The sequence below is a fragment of the Eutrigla gurnardus genome, assembly GCF_963514095.1.
Source record: "Eutrigla gurnardus genome assembly, chromosome: 5".
In the NCBI taxonomy this organism is placed as follows: domain Eukaryota; kingdom Metazoa; phylum Chordata; class Actinopteri; order Perciformes; family Triglidae; genus Eutrigla; species Eutrigla gurnardus.
Window position 1 is genome coordinate 28,463,785 of NC_139919.1, and position 20,579 is coordinate 28,484,363.

The 20,579-nt window shown below is 41.7% G+C and overlaps 2 protein-coding genes across 4 annotated transcripts; one reads left to right on the forward strand and one right to left on the reverse strand.

Moving 5' to 3' along the window:
- Window positions 1-15: 15 nt before the first annotated feature.
- Window positions 16-6,891, reverse strand: phf6 (PHD finger protein 6). Of its 2 annotated transcripts, none has more exons than XM_084009965.1 (11): window positions 6,741-6,891; window positions 4,763-4,927; window positions 4,337-4,438; window positions 3,576-3,709; window positions 3,438-3,484; window positions 2,670-2,830; window positions 2,437-2,580; window positions 2,170-2,274; window positions 1,955-2,088; window positions 1,169-1,289; window positions 16-621 (listed from the first exon to the last, which is right to left on the reverse strand). In XM_084009965.1, the coding sequence occupies exons 2-10, from the start codon at window positions 4,892-4,894 to the stop codon at window positions 1,169-1,171; spliced, it is 1,080 nt and encodes a 359-aa protein (XP_083866091.1). In that variant the 5' UTR covers window positions 4,895-4,927; window positions 6,741-6,891; the 3' UTR covers window positions 16-621. The 2 variants fall into 2 exon arrangements, with proteins under 2 accessions (XP_083866091.1, XP_083866090.1); XM_084009964.1 differs by having other exon boundaries at window positions 16-821.
- A 2,145-nt stretch (window positions 6,892-9,036) lies between these two features.
- Window positions 9,037-15,443, forward strand: cab39l1 (calcium binding protein 39, like 1). 2 transcript variants are annotated; one of them, XR_014597106.1, is made up of 10 exons: window positions 9,037-9,419; window positions 9,935-10,087; window positions 10,186-10,350; window positions 10,535-10,653; window positions 11,350-11,518; window positions 11,600-11,659; window positions 11,735-11,800; window positions 11,883-12,026; window positions 12,169-14,007; window positions 14,055-15,443. XR_014597106.1 is itself a non-coding variant. In XM_084008991.1 (9 exons), the coding sequence occupies exons 2-9, from the start codon at window positions 9,971-9,973 to the stop codon at window positions 12,358-12,360; spliced, it is 1,032 nt and encodes a 343-aa protein (XP_083865117.1). In that variant the 5' UTR covers window positions 9,037-9,419; window positions 9,935-9,970; the 3' UTR covers window positions 12,361-15,443. The 2 variants fall into 2 exon arrangements, 1 of the variants encoding a protein (XP_083865117.1); XM_084008991.1 differs by having other exon boundaries at window positions 12,169-15,443.
- Window positions 15,444-20,579: the final 5,136 nt, after the last annotated feature.

The window sequence follows — 20,579 nt, forward strand, 5'->3', positions numbered from 1 at the left end:
GGTTCACTCAGCAAATGTGTAAAATAAAAATATTTTCTATTTCCAATCATTCATGGGTACATATGTAGAGATACAAGTAACAGTACATCAAAACAAAGTCAAGCCAACTTCTCTAAAGAGCTCTACTTTTTGCCCTTTAGTAGCTAAATAAAAAAAATCAAATAAAAAAAGCCACCTTGAACAGTGGGAAAATCCAAGTGCATGCTGGCAAAACTTGTAATTGAGACCGTCAGAAATCCAGATATTCAAAATGACTCATGATGATGATGAACACGGTAGCAAAATATTACGTATCAAGAAAGAAAGGCTAACAAGAAAAGAGTTTTCTTAAGACATGATTACGGGAACAAGGTAATCAAACTGCACGACTTGATAGAGAGACTAGTAACAAACGGACCCCTCTGAAAAGTGAGCCCCTTGAGAAGCGAAGGAAGAGCATGAAGGTTTCGGGCGTCCTGTAATGTGTGAGGGGAGATCAGTCCGTCGACTCTCGTTCACTCAAATAAAACACGTGTTTGACACCGAGCCCATCGCCGACTCTTGGAGGAGGAGGAGGGGGGGATGAGCCGTGGCTTTTCGTGACCCTGCGGCCGTCCGGTGCTCCGCCGAGCACCGACCAGTCTGTGACAAAATAAAAAAAAGCTCATTCGGTGGACTCCATACGGGGCTTCTTCACATGTAGAGGACGTCGTGTCCGTTCGCCGGGAGGAAACGGTGTATAAAAAGGACTCGTGGGAACTGGAGTAGGCTTAAGATTCAGTATAAAAAAATATTCCTCCTTCGTCTTCTGAGTTCTTCTGTTTTCACCGTCGGGGGCCGACCTGCAGAACGGCACCAATCAGACGACAGGAAATGATACTGTGATTCCACTGCTGCCACAGGAAACGCCTGACATTACATGTGGACTTTCTGTGTGTTTTTGTGTGCAATAACATCCACTAATAATACAAATACTTCATTATTATGCTTATGTCAAATTTTCAGGTATCTGTACTTTTACTTGGGTATTTTTCTTTTCCTCCCTACATTTAAAAACAAATATCAGTACCTAACTACTCACATTTTCAAGAGGCTTGCATCAAAGTTATATTTTATACTAAGAATCAGTACTTTTACTTCCACCAGAGTCTTTTTGAAGTAGAAAGTCTGTACTCCGCTAGTAACGTACCTAGTTGCCGTTCACTTGTGACCCTCCGTGGTTGTTTGCTGCCCTCTGTCTGCTGCGATTCTCTCGCTCCTCGTCTTCTTCATCCCGCTCCTCGTTGCCACTGTGGTTCTTGCAGTATAATCTTTAAAAAAGAAAAAAAGCAGACAAACACAGCTTGTAAGAATCAAAACACAACGACAGCCAGGCCATTATTAGTTTAATGCCAACCAGTGCTCAATTTAACGCAGGCGACGCTAAACACAAACACCGCTGCTGGTTTCAGACTCTTCCACTGACGAAGATCCGGCGGCGGCAACTCACAAGAAACGGAGACAAAGACGGCAACTTAGCGAACATGATGTTAACTATGTGTGCTTTGCAAATGTTTTATGAAGAAGAAGATGCATCAAAGATGCCTCAGGGATACACACAATGCATTTTGAGTGCATAAACATTTCCTCGTTTACAGGAAAACCTCCTTAGGGCGACTTTAGTCTCACTCTCATGTCGTGAATTTTATATATATATATATATATACACAGTATATACAGGATCTTCTTTCTGTGATCATGGCGGGATCTCTGTGTTAAAACACCTTGAGGTTTTTGTGTAAATTAAAAACGGAACCAAGAAGACATTCGTCAACAACCTTTACAACAATGGTGACTCTGTGATCTCACATGTAAAAGCAAAGAGCAAATGATGTTGTGGCAACAAATGCTGTAAACATGAAGAGAAACCCTCTGAGTGTAACACAATGTCAGGGATATGGTGTGAATGTGGTTGTTTCTCTGTAGTGGAGCTCACTTGTAGATGCCACGCGCCATGTTCTCGATGTACTTGGCTTTGTCCTGCAGGCCGCAGTGATAGTGGTAGGTCTTCACACACGCCTTGATTTCACACCCGATGGTCGCACCCAACTGAGTGCAGAGTGTGCATTTCTGGGAAAACAAAGACATTCTTATTTAAAATGTAAATTTGAAATCAATCGGTTTAGAAGTTCTAGACAGAAAGCTTCCCACCATTCTTTTCCCCCTCTTGATTTCCTGGATGACCGTCTTCACGTCAAAGTTTCCAAATTCGGCCCGTGACGTGGTGGTCAGCTGCACCGTCCCCGAGGAAAAGAGCTGGAAAAGATCACAAAGAGATACATAAAGGAAAATAAAGGAAGTATCATTTAATAAAAACATACTCACACATTGTTACCAATTTTTAAAATGTATTATTATTGTTTATTTATTTATTTGTGTTCCGTCTGTGGTGTGTGAAAGAAGTGATTCCGATCTTACCATGCACTTGTAGTGTGCAGCCACTTTTTTGGAGTTGTCGGTATGAAGCATGCCCCTCGTTCCGTTCTCTTCATCGCCGGCGTGACAGAAGCCACAGCGCTGGCCGCTGTCTCCCGGGCTCGCCCGAAGGGGTGACCTGTCCCGCTAGAAAGCACCGGACAACACTCAGAAACCAGCGGAACAGACGACACACAACGTTCAAGTGAATCTGGTGAACGGACGCGCCGCCTTACGTGGGAGGAGCTCTCCTCGTCTGCAGCCTTCGAGGAGGCGGAGCGGGCGTCTTCCGATCGGCCCCGAGTTCCGGCCTTGGCTCTGCCTTTCTCAAACCTCCCTCTGCCCCGACTCTGTGGAGGCGACGAGTCTGATTCACTGACCACCGCTTCCTCTTCATCTAATGACAAAGAAACAACCGTGATGAGTTTAACTCTTCAGAAAAGTGCAATCAAAGAAGCTGCAGCTCTTTATTCCAGTTTAGAGACAAAAAAATCACAACAGAAATGTTTTGTGGTTGAATTAGATTGATATACAATGATCAAGGTTCCCACTCTAAGCCAAATGTCACAAGCACCTTTGTGTTGAACATCAAAGACCACCACAGTATTTTAGACCCATTCATTTGTGAGCTTTAAGTACAAAACTTGAAGTTTCCATGGCCTGAACTGTGCACATCTATTGTATTTGCTGTTGGCGGGTGAAAAACAGAATAACCATAACAACCGCTCCGAATGGGGAAACTCATGAAGGAACCCGGTGAAGGAAAAAGCAGCATGGGGAAATATTATTACTAAAATTGAAACATATTCCAAACAAAATTTCCTGATATTAAATGACTTGGCCCAAAAAGAATGATCAAATTCTGACTGGACATTATTTTGTTAAATGTCCTGATGTTCCATGAATTCCTTGTACCCTGAATGATATATAACACCACGTACACATGTTGTACTCCATTCATCCACACAGCCTAATGATGTCACCGATGTTAGAGAATACTTTACCTTCAATCCCTTCCTGAGAGGCGTCCCGGTGTTTGCGACAGTAAACACTACATTCGAGAGAAAAACAAAGATGTTCTATTCAACATGACCGAAAATGAATTTTTTTGTTGATGCGTCTAGAAGAGTCCAAAGACTTACAGGTAGATCCCTTGTGAGGGATTCTCTTTAATCTGGGCTTTGTCCTTCAGAGCGCAGTAGTAGTGATACGTCCTCCGGCACGTCTTCACGTCGCAGCCGATGGTAGCGCCCGACCGGTGACAGGAAGAGCACATCTAATGGGGGAGGGGAGGAGACGGATCCATGGTTTTACATAGGAAACAGGACGGCCCACGCACCTCTACAGTCTTTAATATCCATTCAAAATAGCTGATATCTAGTGATATGCTTTATTAATCAGTATGACGCAGGTCTGAAGAACGAATCCTGTCCAAAGGCCATATGAAAATGTCATGAGATGACAGAACCAAAGAAAGAACAAAACAGCAGAGAAAGCTAAATATTAATAGGTTGTACAATTTAAATTCATGTAAATGACATGTGTGAAAGTGATATTAACAGCAGTGTGCAAGTTGTGCTAATTAAAGTCAGACTCACAGAAATGAACATGCATGAAATCGTCTTATTCAATAGTTTGACAGATTTAATGAAAAGAAGAAATTCTAGATCTTTCTAGATGAAGAAATCTGATAATTAAACGTGATAATCTGATAATTAAACATGAGAATGATTCCCTGTAACGCTACTAGCTAGTAACAAGATCTCCCCATAGGAAGTGTACACAGTCATTCTGTAAACACCCACATACAGACAACATGTGTTCACAATTCAGGCACCATATAAGTGTGTAAAACACCATGCACCTGTCATTAGTTCAATAAAAGCAGTCGGTGTGGACGTACCAGTTTGTTTCCCCTCTTGATCTCCTTTTTCACGTCCTCGATGGAAAAGCCTCCGATGTTGTCGCCGTCTGAGGGAGACGTGACCAGGGCAGAGGAGAACAGCTGCAATGGGACATTCATAAAAAAAAACAACTCTTGGTATAATGATGAGAACATTATCTGCATTTTCATTTCCCTCCTGACGACCGCTGATGCACCATTCACCACACTGCTGCTGTAACAGAGATGTCACGCGTTTCACGAGCATCTGAGTTGATTTCACAGTGAGCTACTTATCGGAAAATACTTTCTGCTAAAGAAGTGTTTCCTCTGACTTTTTGAAGGCTTACAAACAAATGAAACAACAGAAAAACAATTGAAATGTTGGCTATTCTGCATAAGTAAGCATGACCTGGCCTTGGCTACAGGCTACAGCGTTCTCCTCACCATGCACTTATGGTGGGCTGCCACCTTCTGGCCGTCAGACACCAGCAGCTGGCCACACTCCTTGTCCTTGTTGGCTCTGCAGAAGGCACATTTCAGCAGCCGCGTCGCTGCTCCTTTCTTCGGCCCCGACATGACCAAAGGCTTTCTGTTTGTCTCACCGAGCCTCTAAAGAATAAAAGAAAACACCACAAAGACTTTCAGGTGACAGGATGACTTCAGACCCTTTTAAATGGATGGTCCACTTCACTCATTCATCAGTAACGTCCTCGCCACGAAAATATCAACACAACAGCTTTCATATGACTTTGAAATGAATGCAAGATATTGAGGTCTAATGACGAGAATGACGGCCCAACATATTAGCATTTAAGTGATTGGAGTTTTGAGTTATTCAAGTGTTCATAACTAGGGATTAACATGTTTTAAACACTGGCGAACGCCCCTCACAGATTGAATTACTGAAGAGCTCTTTCACCAACTAAACTCTCTGACTGTAAATGTTATAATATTTTCTTTAAAAAACTTTGGCAGGGAGCCATCAGAAACTCTTTCCCGGAAAGAAAAACAAAACTTTGATTCGACTACATCTCAAAAAGTAGAGCCATGAAAGCCCCAAAGAAAAAGCCCTGCGTCCAACAGACACTGCTGACAGCTTCACACATTCCTCACAGCTTGAAGATTTTTGTTAACTTCTGATCGTGGTTCGCTTTGGTCGGCGGGTTTCTGACAAATACTGAAATCCTGTGAGTGTCTGCTTAAACTGCTGCCCAATGTCTGGTTTACATTTAGTCACTCATAAGTGGCATATGCAGACAATAATAACCAAAGAAGATCAGACTCTAGAGGAAATAGATGCAAACCAGATAACACACAGGCGCTACTACTAAATAAAGACATAAAACGCCCCCATGAGTGCATTTTTTTTCTTCTGCAAATGATGCAAGATGTTTTCCATTTTACACACACTGTATGGTTTTAATATTATACCATAACTATCCCATTCTCCAAAGAAATAACCAGAGGAAACATGGCCATTTTAGACAGTGGTGCCTTTTGTGTGTTTTTTTTGTTTTTTGGACACATTACGACTATTGTATTAATTTCATCTGCATTTTTTTTAATTGTATATTTTCATTAGAGAAAAGATAAATTAAGCAATATCGACTGCAAATCCATCACTGTATTGTTTATAAAGAGATCAAATCCCCAGCAGATGTGTGCTGTTGTCTGCAGAAACAGAGACACGTGAGGAATAAAAACAGATGGATTTAATCCATCATAATGTTTTTTTGTTGTTGTTATTAAATCACAATAGCAGTGTGCTGCGACGCCTTGGAGATAAGAGCCATTACAGCCACGGCAGCAGCGAGGCCAGGATTTCACTGCGGCGGCTACAGCAGCAGAGGCGGCCTGCACACGCGCACACGCACACGCACGCGCGTTAAATAACATCTTATTTTTTATTTCACCCTCTATTATTCACTGAAACACTATCACACAATCCTGCATCCGGTGAGGTTTCTGGTTTAAAAACGAGAATAGGCTTTAAAAAAAAAAAACGTGCGGCACGTTTCTCCTCCTAAAGTTTTGAATTAAAGGGGGTGTGTGTGTTTCTCTTTCTCCACCAAACTAGCTGGAACTAAAACACAAATTTCAAACATCTCAACGCCCCGAAAACCTCTCTCTCTCTCCCGCCGCCGCCTCCCCGAAAGGCCTGTTCGTGTAGGGGAATTAAACTGTGACACTTCCGACGTTGCTGGGGGGGAAACGGACGAATATTTCCCTTTAAATGTGGGGGGAAATGATCTTCGCGAAGCGTTTCGAAGTAAAGAGCGCCATACGTGATGGATCCCCGAGTAGCAGAGAGAGACAGAGCGGCTCGGATCGTACGCAGCGATCCGGCCCGAAAGCGACAATAGGCCGTAAAAACACCGCGGCTAACATCCCCGCACGCCGACAAAAACCGCTCACATCTTACCTTGCTAATATTAAAAACTTATCGCGGGCCGAGACGCCGGGGAGAGAGAAACAGATGTGTGTAGGGGGAGGGAAAGCGGGTCCGAGCAGTGACTGTGTTTCTTTTCCCGTCCTTCAGAAGTGATCGTGTGACGCTTTCCCTACATTTAGCATCAAGCTAGCTGCGGTGCGCGCGAGACGGCAGCACTTCCGGTTCTGGCTGTGTGTGGCTTTACAAAATAAAAGTCTCGCCGGCGAAACGTGTGCTGCGATTTTTAAATCGTGAAAAAAATGGAGGTGGTTAGAGGATGCAGGAAGTGATTTTACTTTACCAAAAAAAAAAAAAAAATGCCTCGTGAAGATGAGTAATTTTGGAAGTATCGATATCCCAAACTCAGATATACTTTTGCAGCTTTAAAGGAGTTTTTTTGTGTAATGTCAGATCTGAATTTTTAAATATTGCAGATAATGTGAGTTCTATTTGTCACATAAGATAAGATAATGTGTGTTTACAGCAGCAGGGAAAGAGAAAATAATGAATAAGTAAACATGTAAACGATATTGACACTATAAACAAACAAACAATATAAACATATCAATTATGTGTATATGTATGTTCTTGGACTACTGACAGCAGAGCTTGTTGTACAGGGTTAGGGTTGAACTATGATGTGGACCTAATCTCAAGGCCCTTATTATTTTATTTTATTGTGCTCACTCAGTGCATATTCATAAAAAAGAAAATCTGTCCCAATGGGGTGAATAGTTGAGCTTTTATTTTGGTTTTCTCAACCACAGTAGGCCTCGTCTATAAAATGCTATAATATATTGTGATTTGTGTGTAAATGAAGGTTTGTGACCATTTTCACTGCCATAACCTTTTATTTTATCTTGAATAGGTAAACCATCCATTTTGAAGTTTAGTAAATCACAATTTTGTATGAATGCGTGTTATTGAAAACATAACAGGCATGTTCGTTACTTCATATAGGTGAGAAAGAGAGATCAAATTAATGCTCTCAGGTGGAGTTAAGTTGTTCTCATTCTCATCAGTTCAACAAAATGTACATTAGTGTTTTTGTATTGGCTTTAATGTGATAAGCAGGTTATAATTATCATAATAGTACAAACATCCAGGCTCCCTCCTGTGACTCTAATGTGAACTGCAGATATAAGTGTTAAATGAAAGTATGTGGAAGAAATCCTACAAATTTACGGCGACCCCAATAAAATGTGGTGTGACCCACCTGCAGGTCCCGACTTTGGGAATGAGTGATACAGATTAATTAGCAGAGGACAACATATTGATTCCTGCATGTGGAACACCCTGAAGCCATTGGTAATTAACAGGCTGAACATCACCAGACAGATATGACTTTAACCAGATGATTCATCAAAACCAACTCGTGAAAATGGGCTCTATCTATCTATCTATCTATCTATCTATCTATCTATCTATCTATCTATCTATCTATCTATCTATAGATATATCTGTAGATTGTGTACAAGTCAGGGAAATAATTCTAATAAAGCTGATATTACAGGTAGAAATATTTCCCTGTGTTTTACAAGTGCTTATCTTTTTTATTCTACGATTGTATAGTTGAAATCCATGCACACATAAGATGAAAAAGGCCTTTCAAAGCGAAACTATTTTGGAAACTAATGCTGCCTTCACGTGCTATCGGAATTATGATAAATACGAGTAGCCGACTCGGTAATTGCACATGAACGCCCTAATTACGAGTCATAATTACGAGTGTGGAAACCCGGAGATAATTTTGATACCCGAGTTGGGATGACCAGAACCTTTCATGGTGGATAATTCCGTAATGAATCTTACGTATAATCATCTAATATCTGTAATCTATGTTCACTTAACTTGATGTAGATCAAAGCTATTCATCTAATAAAAAACAAATTAGAAAAAAATGCAATGTTTTTGTTGATATTAGTTCCGACAACAACGCACATGATCATAATTCCGACTTCACAAATTGGAAAAACGGATCTTCCGACTGGCACGTGAATGCAGCAAAGTCGTTTCACGAGAATGTTTAGGCGCGCTCGATTTCTGTCACGGCGCAGTCCGAGCAGAAGGGGGGAGCTTCCGGTGTTTTCTTCCATCCGTCCGTCCGCACGAAATTCGCGAGAACCGCGAAGCACGCGCACCTCCAGCGGAGAGGGCGTCGCCGCGTCACCGCCTCAGATGATTGGCCAACGTCGGTGGCAGTCATTTCGTAAAGCAAAACATGCCCGCCCAGTGTCCGCCCTCCCGCCCCTCCGTCCCGGGGATGAAGAGAGGACGAGAGAGTTTGAGCAGCGGCAGCAGCGGCAGAAGAGAACAGGGAAATGAAGTTGTCAGACGGGCCGACCCAGCGACTCTCTCTGTGCGACTAGGCAAGCTAACGCGAGTCAGGAGGTGACAGACGGGGCTTTTTTAAACAACCAACCCGCCATGAAGGTCGTCCGTTTGGGCAACTTGTAGCTACAACACGTTAGTTAGCTCCAAGCCGGCCGAGCTCAGATAACGTTACAGACATTTCCGTGGAGTTAACGCGTTACAGTGGCGGGGAGGGGAGGGAGGGGGAGAGAAAAAAAAGAAAAGAAAGTGGGTGACAACTTAGCTAGCCTGCTAAGCTAAACCCTTTTAGCCACCGAGCCTCCTTCAGCGTCAAACGCCTCAGACTTCAAAACCCGGGTGAGTCTCGACAGCTTTTTTAGCTCCGTGTTTCAGTGGGTTGTTACGTGTTTTTGTGTGAACGCTGCGTGCACGTACCGCCTGACGCCACTTTGCTAGTTTCTCGCTACAGCTAACTAGGTCACAAGCTAGCTCAACTTTGCTGTAACGTTGACATTGCCTCCCCTCCCTCCTCCTCCCAACTCCTCCCGATCAATCCGCTTCGTAAAAGTTCTCATTTTCTGTTCAATACTTGGGAACTAAATGGTGTCACTTGTCTGTTTTTAAAAACCAACGCAAGGTGAGTAATGTTAGCTGTAGCTACGTGTGCTGTCATTACTGTAACTCGAACGGTTTTGTTTGTTTTACTTTCTGAGTGTCGGATTTTTCCGTCGGACAGTAAAGCTAACTTAAGCTGTCGGTGCTCCCTTCAGGTGAGAGCCGTTCAGCCATTTCCTGATGCAAAAAGACGTTACAGGAAGTTGAATTACATGCCTTTTTATATCACTGTTGTTCGTGTGTGTGTGTGTTATCAGATATTTTGGGGGGCTTTGGATCACCAGTGTCCAGTCATGCCTTTTCCTTTCGGGAAGTCTCAGAAGAGCCCGGCCGACATCGTGAGGAGTCTGAAGGAGAATGTGGCTTGCATGGAAAAGATGGATGCTGGAGACAGCAAAAAGTGTGAAAAGGTGTTTTGACTTTTTTAGTTTTTTTTTTTTAATCGTCTTATTCTTAAAGCCAAAATGACAGTCTTGTCTGAGCCATTCATTGTCTTTTCGTAATCAAGGTCGCGGAGGAGGTGTCCAAAAACCTGGCCTCACTGAAGGAGGTGCTCAGCGGCACTGGCGACAAGGAGCCTCAGACCGAAGCGGTGGCTCAGCTGGCTCAGGAGCTGTACAACACCAACCTCCTCATCGCGCTCATCGCAAACCTGCAGAGGATCGACTTTGAGGTACTCATTACTGCGTGGAAACAGTATTGGTACACCCCCCCCCCTTTTTGTGTCCCGACATGGTCAGCAGCACTCCGGCTGTACGCCCGATTTGATCATCGATCCCCAAAGAAAAAAAAAGTATTTGCACGCCATCAACACTCAGCCATCACTCTTCTGAGTGTTTCTTTTCTTTTTTTTACAGGGGAAGAAGGATGTGGTTCATTTGTTCAGCAATATTGTGAGACGTCAGATTGGCACCCGCACGCCCACGGTAGAATACATCTCTACGCAACAACAGATCCTCTTCATGCTTCTGAAAGGGTAAACTCATAATCTCAGGCTACAGCTTCTCTGATTCATACATGTTTGATGTGAGCATCGAAACCTTCGATGCTCTTAAACTGTTACCACATTTATTTTAGTTTTAGGTACTTTTTAAAACTGTAAAAAAACAACTTTACCTCAACATGCCTTGTGATTTTTCTACATTACCAGTATGTGTTTCAACAACTCCCAGAGGGACAAGCGTGAACTTGTTGCATTCACCTGTGGGTAGCACGTGTTGATGACGAGAGTGATAGCAGTGCTGGTTTTACAGCTCTGGGGAAAAAAACTGAGTCATCCTGCTTAAACCGAAGAGCAGCGTGTCTTACGGCTGCATTGTGGTAGATTGAAGCAGCTGTTAGTTAGTCGGTCATTGTTTTGTTTTTTATTCCTAAAACGTCTCTAAAGAAAACCTTACATTTAATGTTGATTCTTCTAACATCTGGTGAATTGTCTACATCTGCCTCACTGTGGAAAATCAGGCCCAGAAGTAAAATGTTGATTCAAATTGAATTCCCTTTTCTGGGTGGTGACTTTGATTATTTACTGTTTTTTGTTAGTTCCAGCTGCAGTGTTTATATAACTGGCCTATATCGAGTCCTGATGGGGGGAAATGACTTGTATTAACCTGTGCATTTGTTTTGTTTCATTTTGTTGCCATATAAAACCGATGTATTATTCTTATTATTACAGATACGAGTGTGCAGAAGTGGCTCTGAACTGTGGAATGATGCTGAGAGAGTGTCTGCGCCACGAGCCGTTGGCTCGGACGGTCCTCTTCTCTGAAGACTTCTACTGCTTCTTCCGTTACGTTGAGCTCTCCACCTTCGACATCGCCTCGGACGCTTTCGCCTCATTCAAGGTAAAGCGTTTTTCTTTTATTTTCCCTGTTTCCTTCACACCGACGGTTCTCATCTAACATCTTGGTCTCCTGCTCTCTCAGGATCTCCTCACAAGACACAAGATCATGTGTGCAGACTTCCTGGAGAACAATTATGACAGGGTGAGCTTCCTGTGTGATTTAGATCTTCATTTGAACAGAATGCCGTGTCTAACACACTCGTATCATGTCTGTCAGGTGTTTACAGAATACGAGAAGCTCCTTCATTCCGAGAACTACGTCACCAAGCGGCAGTCTTTGAAGGTACAAGCTCCACGTCGAGTGCAACTCGTTTGATTGTGTGTTGACTTCCACAAAGTCTTAACAGGTTTTTTTTCTTCTTCAGCTCCTCGGGGAACTTCTCCTGGACAGACACAACTTCACCGTCATGACAAAATACATCAGTCGGGCGGAGAACTTGAAGCTGATGATGAACTTGCTCAGAGACAACAGCCGGAACATCCAGTTCGAAGCGTTCCATGTGTTCAAGGTGTGCACTCGTTAAATCGCCGCCACGATTTATTGTTTAATAATGCGGTTGTGCTGTGAAGGGCTTTGTGTCCTAGTTTGGAAGAAAAACGCTGTTCATCACGCTCCTTTCTTTTTTCTTATTTTGTTTTTTTTTTTACAAGGTATTTGTTGCAAACCCCAACAAGACTCAGCCCGTGCTGGACATCCTGCTGAAGAACCAGACCAAGCTGGTGGAGTTCCTGGGCCACTTCCAGACCGACAGGTCAGAGGACGAGCAGTTCTGCGACGAGAAGAACTATCTGATTAAGCAGATCCGGGATCTGAAGAGGCCCACGGCGCCGGAGGAAGCTTGAGGCAGCAGGGACGACCGCTCCGTCAGGTGGTAGAAGTAAAGGTGGTGGCTGGAGCTGCAGAGGGGCTAAGACAGAGTCTAAAAGACGTGCTTCATTAAAATTTAATATTAACTACAAAATATTAGGGGGGGTGAAAAAAAACTAAAGATTACTTCCTTCACTTTTTTTTTTTTTTTAAGTGTGGATGTGCAGGTGATTTCCATCCAGCGACCTGAGTGGGCCAAGAACTGTTATTTAAACCATAGTGCTTCTTCTTTGGGGAAATGAAATGCATTTAGTCCGTTGTCGTAACATTGGACCTTAAACTGTTACCCTTCCACAAGCATTGTTGCTGGCAGAGACCTTAAAATGACATGAAGTGTCACCCCATTCACAGTCAGCACATGTGCTTGAAAGACGTGTCTATTTTTAGAGATTGAGAGGCCGAGGTAGAAGTGAATATATTATTTTTCTAATGTATCTTCCCGGTGAACAGGAACACACAGTAGCCCTTCTTTCTGAACATTGTTTAGCGTCAGTAATCTCATAGGTTTGGTTTATTGCCTTATTGTCAGCTGTTGTGTTGTGCCGGGACGTCGGTGACCTTTAGAAACACGTCGGAGAGAGACGTGGTCAGCACATACTCATGTTTTGGTGATTTAACGTGGAGGTGTTCTACTTTTTTCTTCTTTTTTTTTCTTTTTTTCCTTTTTTGTTTTGGTTGCATGCGTGAGGTTACCGAGGCCACAATGATCCTGCAGTGCTGTACTTGCCGTTGCATTAGCTGGCACAGGAAGAGGAAATCAAAACCATAGAGGAATCAATTAAATGTGCTGGGATTTTTTTTTTTTTAGGCCACACTCGGCGATGCTTACATGACTGAAATAGAAACATGGCATCAGATAATGCTGCAGGGTACCAGCAATCCGTTCAGCTAACACGGACAGCCAGCATTCACCGATTGATCTCACTGGGAGAACTCGCATCTCACCCTCACACACTGAGCACAGATAGATTCATTTGAAACAACTATTTAACTAACCGTTCATTCACAGGGTTTTTTTAAACTTGATGTATGCCGGGTTAAGCATTTCTCCTGCATAACACAAGAAATAATATTGACGTTTACAAGGAGGTGTTGCCCATAATGATGCATCATAAGTATGTTGCGCTGTAAGTCTTTCATATTTATACGAGAGAATGGTGTGTTATTTAAAATGAGTGGACGTGCAGAAGAGGCAGAGTACAAACATTCATCATGAAGTAACTTTCATTCGGTCCGGGTACTTTTTGTTCTTTGAATTTTCCTTTCAGAAACCGAAATGGAAAACATTTCATGGTTCCATAAACAACAAAAACGGAAAATGAAAAGCAAGACATTTTTAGTTTTCCTGGGAGGGAATATTGTATATAAAATTGAAAATACCACTCAATTTTCCATTTCTCCTTTTTTCTATGAAACATAAAATAAAATACCAGGTAACACTGGAATATTTGTCAGCTGTTGTAATAAATATTTCCTGCACCTCTCAGTGACACACTTGTTTTGTAAAAACAAACAGGTCCATGTCCATAAAGGAGAAAATAAAGTGTTTTAAATGTTTGTATACAACATTTCTGATTAGGAAAACTAAAAATGTCTATTTTAATTTTTTATTTTTTGGGATTGTGAAACAAAAAACCTGTTTTATTTTTAATATTTCTGTTTCTGAAAGGAAAATTCAAAGAACAAAAACTACACGGACCTCCTTCCTGATTACGTTCCACCATTTCTGTTTCCGTTTGACGCGTATTAAACATCTGCTCCACTGGATTTGAGAACTGGGAGGACTCTAGGTAACGGACGTTTTATTTGAGCAGCTCTTATCCATACAGTAAGTTACTCTTCACACCAAAGAATGCATAAAGAGAAGATGCAGGGTCGGTCCTTCAACACAGCACCTTCTTTTCTGATCTGATTATAATAATCCATTTGAATAGAACACGCTCTAAAATGCCTGTGATGCATCCGAAAGCACGTCCCATCAGATCTCAACACATTGAAAAGCCACATGCACTTTAAAAAAACAACAAAAAACTAGTTTGTTTTGGATGGCGAGCACTGAATTTATTGATCTCCTCGCGTGCATCACTCATTTAGTTACGTTTCTTAAAAAACAAGAAAAATAATTGCCTTACTTCTGCCATCGTCGCTGAAATGGCATATTGGGGATTTCCAAGAAATACGTTGTGTGCACAGTCTTCTAGTATATATATTACCTCATGGGATTTGAGTTTGCAAATGCTGTGTTCTGTTTCCTTTCCTAGACGAGATATTTAATGACAGTTTAATAACCACACAAGGACAGTGGCTTGTATGCATGCCTGAACTCGACGTACGTATACGTTGGAACTTGAACGCGGACTGTGACCCGGTGTGATGAGGTTTTTTTTTTTTTTTTTAACTGAAATATTTCATTGGGCGGTCCCACACAAACGTTAATTCATAATGAATTTCAGTGTGGTACCTTGTAATGAACGTTGCCTTATTTAAAGACATTTAACGAAGATTGTGTAAAATTCCAGAACTTTTTTTTTTTTTTTTTAAACCAAAGTCGATGAAAAGGGTAAAAATGTACATTTCAAGTCCCAAATGCATACGAGTTAATTTCTCCAATCCACGTCTAGTGTAGTGTAGCTTTATCACCAACTGTTTTATGCTCTGAGGTGATAAACATATATTTTAATATACGATATGCAGACTAGTCTTTCTTTTTTCTTTTTGGTTCATTAGCTTGTTGTAAAAATCACTGTTGGGTACACTGCACCGGATAGTCACGAGGTTGTCATTAGGCCTTTTATGGATCCATCAAATAATTTGGGGACTCTGCTGTGAATGTGGTACATGATGCACAAATAGACTGAAGTCCTGCACACAGTGCACTGTCATGTCTCCAGTTTATGAAAGAAAGTTGGTCTGAAAGTGTGTTTTTTTTTTTTCAACTCCATTGTGATTATTTAATGTGAAAACCAATTATTTTCTTTCTTCCAAAAACCGAATTAATGGCATCAGATCCCACATGCACAAGAGTTATTATTAACAATATACAAGAGCACAAACTGCAGCAGCTTGCTCACAAACTGTTGTGTAACAGCCTGTGATAATAACTGAGATAGCAGAATACTTTTAAATTGCTTGTGTAAACCATTGCATTGATCAAACCTTCTTGAAATTGAGTCCAGTTATGACATGCACGTTGGGAAGGACATGCTGTTCACAGTCATCCCATCAGGGGGCGCTGTTGGCAACAATTGACCCAATTGTATTAGATTTACTAAAAGCATTTCATGTTTCTATAACCCTACCTCTAATAATGAGAATATAAATCACTGGCAATGTTGTGTAGGCAGCAACACAAATTCCTTAAGATCAATATATATATATATATATATTGATCTTAAGGAATTTGTATTAATTTGAATTAATATAATATTAAATATTTCTTGTGCTTTCCTTTTTTTTTTTTTTACTCCTGTTGCCTTCTTACCCCCCCCCCCCCCCCCCCCCCCCCTTCCTCTCTTTCCACACTCTGGATGTTTTCTTTACCATGGGAGCAAATAATGTGTACATAACTTTATAAAAGATAAAAGTGTGAAAGCATTCATGAAAATAAAACTTTATGGCGATTTATTTTTTGTGTGGTTGAGATGAGTAAAAAAATCTCTTCGTTTTCTGTAACCAGTGTAGCATCAAAGCATTGTGGAATTGGCTAACTAACTAGCTGGTTCCACCTTTCTTTAATGCTACGCTGGTTACAGATAGTACTGACAGTCTCCTGGATATCACAGCAGCTGTTGGTGAAGTATAACGATACTGTGTTAGATATTTGGTAACACTGTGGCCTGGTGCTGGATGAATAGTGGATCAACAGGATAATACATTTATTTGTAATTAATTTATTGTGAAAGTAATTTATAAAGCAAAAAATAACCCAATTCAGGTCATTTTCACTGTTGCTCTATTTATGTTTAAGTTGAGTGTAAGTTAGTTTGAATATCGTTGAGCATGGAAAGTCTGTCCAGGATATCTAACATCATAGTCTAAACTAACATTTTATAGATTTAAACACTGAATCAAATACAAGCCGGAAGAGATATTGATGATGAAAATCGTTAGCTGCAGCCCCGCCGTGACCTGTAGTTTCTCTGCAAGATGTCGAAAATCCACTCATCTATTCAGATATTGTTCAAAACATCATGCAATATATAGGGTTCCTCCACCGTTTCCAAAGTCAAATTCAAGCACTATCCAAGCTTTTCAAGGTGCATTTCCATGCTTTTCCAGCCCCTTCCAGCTGTGGTAAACTCCATATTTGCATCAATCCAATGGTCAGTATTCAGTCTACTTATTATGTCACTTGTTCATCACATTAAATGAGATGTTATTGTCCTCTAAACAACCAACATGATGTTTGGAGACAGCTTTTTACAGAAGGACCACAAATGAAAGGAAAACTAATTCCACTAACAGATCCACAGAAATATAATCACCAACTATTTTCATCATCTGTTCATCATCAAGTCATTTTTCATAAAGAAATGTCAGAAAATGCTGTTTTCAGTCCCTCAAATATGGAAATCTTCTTTTCTCTGTTCTATCATAAATGTCATCACAGACATTTCAAGCACTTTATTCTAAATCCAGGCACTTTTCAAACCTTGACAACACCACACTAAAATTGTTTTCAAGGATTTCCAGAAACCGTACAAACCCTGGATCTATACAATCAATGACTGTGCACATGTCGAAGTGTAGCAGAACAGCGATACATCTTGTGAACGTATTCGCTCCGGAGTACTGCTAAAAATAACCCCTCCTCCCAGTAAGCAAGCCCAGTTCAAAACACTGGGACACATTCCATCCTACCGGGAGGCATCCAGCATGAGGCCTGCTCAATGGGCTGCCAGTCTATTGTCTGTGTGGAGGTCAATTATAAATCCTGCAGATTTACTACAACCACATTATTTCTCCACCACACCACGTTTTTATTAATGTCACATTTAAATAGTTTCATATATGAAGTTACTTTTCTGCAAAAAAAAAAAAAAAACTAAAAATGTCACCGATCATTATTCACCTCCAACACAAAGTCAAAATGGGAAGCTGCAGTTTATTTAATTTGCTTTCATCTAGCAGCCAATGGACGCAGAGGGAAATGCACTATGGGAAAGTAGGTTAAAGTTCATTCGGGGGGAAGGAGGCGACGCTGCATCGCGTTCCCACAGTGGAGGAAGTGCCACCATGCTTCTTCCCCTTCTTCTTCATGCTTTTGTTTTTTGTTGGATCTGGGTAGACTTATATGTCGCAAAAAAACAACAACAAAAACGTTGTTTTATATACATATATTTGCAGCGCATGAGGCGGGATGTTGGAGGGACGCGCTCTTTGCGGACCCGGAGCAGGAGACCCGTGTGTGTGTGTGTGTGTGTGTGTGTGGGGGGGGGGGTTACAGGTCACAAGCCTCCTGGGCTTCTTTTTTTTTGACCAGCCGGACGCTGAGTGGACGGAGGAGCGACATGGCTACACAACAAAAACTTTTGCAAACTCAACAACAACAAAAAAGTTGAAGAAGAAACGTGTTTCCGGTTGAAAAGAAGAAGAACAACATCTCCGTTTCAACACCTCGAGCTGGAGGATGTTTGTTGGAGGATTTAAAAGGACGACATCCGCAAAGAGCGCGTTCCTCTCCCCACCCCCACAAAGAGGAAAAACAACACACGCGCACACACGCGCGCGCGCACACACACACACACACACACAAAGATGCTCTCACATTTTCATGCATGACAGAACTTTTTGTTTGCGCAAAGAGGGCTGCAGAGGGTGCAACATCTGCGGGCTGTGAGCTACGTATAGCGATGTTGGGGAGGTTTCTGCAGGAGACGCGTCGCTAGAATAAACCGCGACGCAACGCTGAGAGGTAGGCTGCTTCCTTTATTCCAACTGATACACCCACGTGGTCAAAGTGGTGTTTTAGGAAGTTTTATAAAAGGGTTTTTTTGTGCGTATTTCTCCTCATGTGCTGATTCGTTAAAGTAAACTATAGAGCACGTTGATCTGAGTTTAAACTCATCTTTAAATCTCCAGTAGTTATATTGTTTAAGTTGGTCTTTGTTAGACTCACATGTGGTTTTAAAGAATCCATAACGAGTTTTACTAAACCTCGTCCCCTCCCCGGACCTCCCGCCCGGCTGCTGTTTGCCTCACTTACGTAACCGAATAAACGCGGACGTGATTGAGATCTTTTCTCTTTTTTTAATGGACTCGTCATCATCACAAAACGCCGTTGGCGCCACTTTTTTTTTTTTTAATTTAAGCTGCACGCGGAGCAGCGCGCGACCAGCGTGTATAACCTGATCCTGGATCAGATCTGCAGACTCCGGGAATAAAACACTAGAAATAGAAAACTATGCGATGAAGGTTATATTATACATTTAATGGTATTTGATTGAAGCTGAAGTTTCTTAAAGTTTGCCCCCGCCCCTCCAAACACACACACACACACACACACACACACACACACACACACACACACACACACACACACGTCCCCTCGTGCGTTTTTGCATGGACCTATTTTCTTTAAATCCCAAACAACCTGTGAAGCTGTGAAATCCACTCCAACAAATATGAGGATAATTACATGAGTTCAAAGGAAACTATATAATAATAATACTATCTTATTGTTGCATTTACTTATAGGCACTATTTTCCTGTACTCGTATATTTATACTGCTTTATGTTTCTGTTCTTCGCCACAACATGAGGAAATATCACATTTTCTCCAACACAATTACCCGAAAAAGCAGCTCCTTATTTTGCAGATCAAGAGCAGTTAAAAATAACCTGGACTGCCGAGTGTGTGTGTGTGCCCTTTAAATCTTTATACTGGGAGGTATTAGTCCTTTTTATTTAGAATAAACAGAGGTGTCAAAAGTAAAGACGTTCTCCAGTAGAAGTACAGATACTTTGGTATAAGTATAAGTACTGATTCAACTTATTTACTCAAGTTAAATTAAATGTAAAGTGCAGATAATTGTTTTAAAATGTAGGAAGTCCCATTATGAGTTATAGCAGCTTAAATATTTGTCTGCATCTAATTGATTTTGTTCTGTTTCAGATGATCCAGACTGGAAGAGTCCCCCCCCCCCCCCCCTCCTGCCTCACGGTCCTCCAGCTAAGGTGCATCTAGTGTAGTTAGTGAAGCAGTTCAGCATCTACTGCCCTAGTTGCTCCTTCTGGCTGGAGGGCTCGTTCTAGTTTTCAGATGTTTTCCACGTTTCCACAACTTGAAATGTCTCTAATCTCTCCTTTTTAAAAACATGTTTTTAGCTTTAAGCGGACTTCCTCTCGAGCCTCAAAACCGTTGCTGTCAACAGACAGAAACAACAGAGCAGAATAATTTTCTCATCCAAGCCACTGGTCTCCAAGGTTTTAAATGGCTTTTTATTTAAACTGCTACAAAAAACATTACTTCAACACATTTCCTCTAGAGGGCGCACCACAGAAATCAGACCGTGCACAACATGCACCAAAGATCTGCATGGTGTAATTCAAACAATATACATGGCAACGCTCGAGGAGTTTGGTTTAACGTCAATTCTCAGATCACGGCAATTAATTGCGGACTTGCACTTTTAATTTGTCTTCGAGTCTTTCAAAACTTTCCACAGTTGTGGTCATTTCTGTGCATTCTGGCACATCGCCACACAAACCCTACACACTCTTATATGCATATTGCATCTCGCATACCCGATAAATTAATGTGGTCAGCAGAAGTCCCTCTCAAGACAAAGGATATATACAATACAGGTACAATCAAAGACCACCTTCAATGTCACACAAGTGACAGTTGGTGAAGGTAACAGTGGAAACATCTCACAGGAAATGACGGACATCCAGATCCTCATGAAGATCGCCCTGGACTTGACTGGCCAGTTTGAATAAAGGCATTTTGAAACCTTTCTTAGAGACGAGGGCCTTGGATAAGACGTTTTGCTGGATCTGTTCATGCCCCACCAACAAAAAGTTGCAAAAGGTTCTCCCGTTCCTTTGTTTGTCACAGATCAGAAAAACCCCAACCATTCATCAGTGTGTTTCCTTTCCTGACTCGTGTCGTCGACTCGGCAGTTCCAAAGTGCTCACAGTGCAGGTAGTACACACCGACCTACTGCAGTTTGTGCACTTCAGGTGCTGCCGG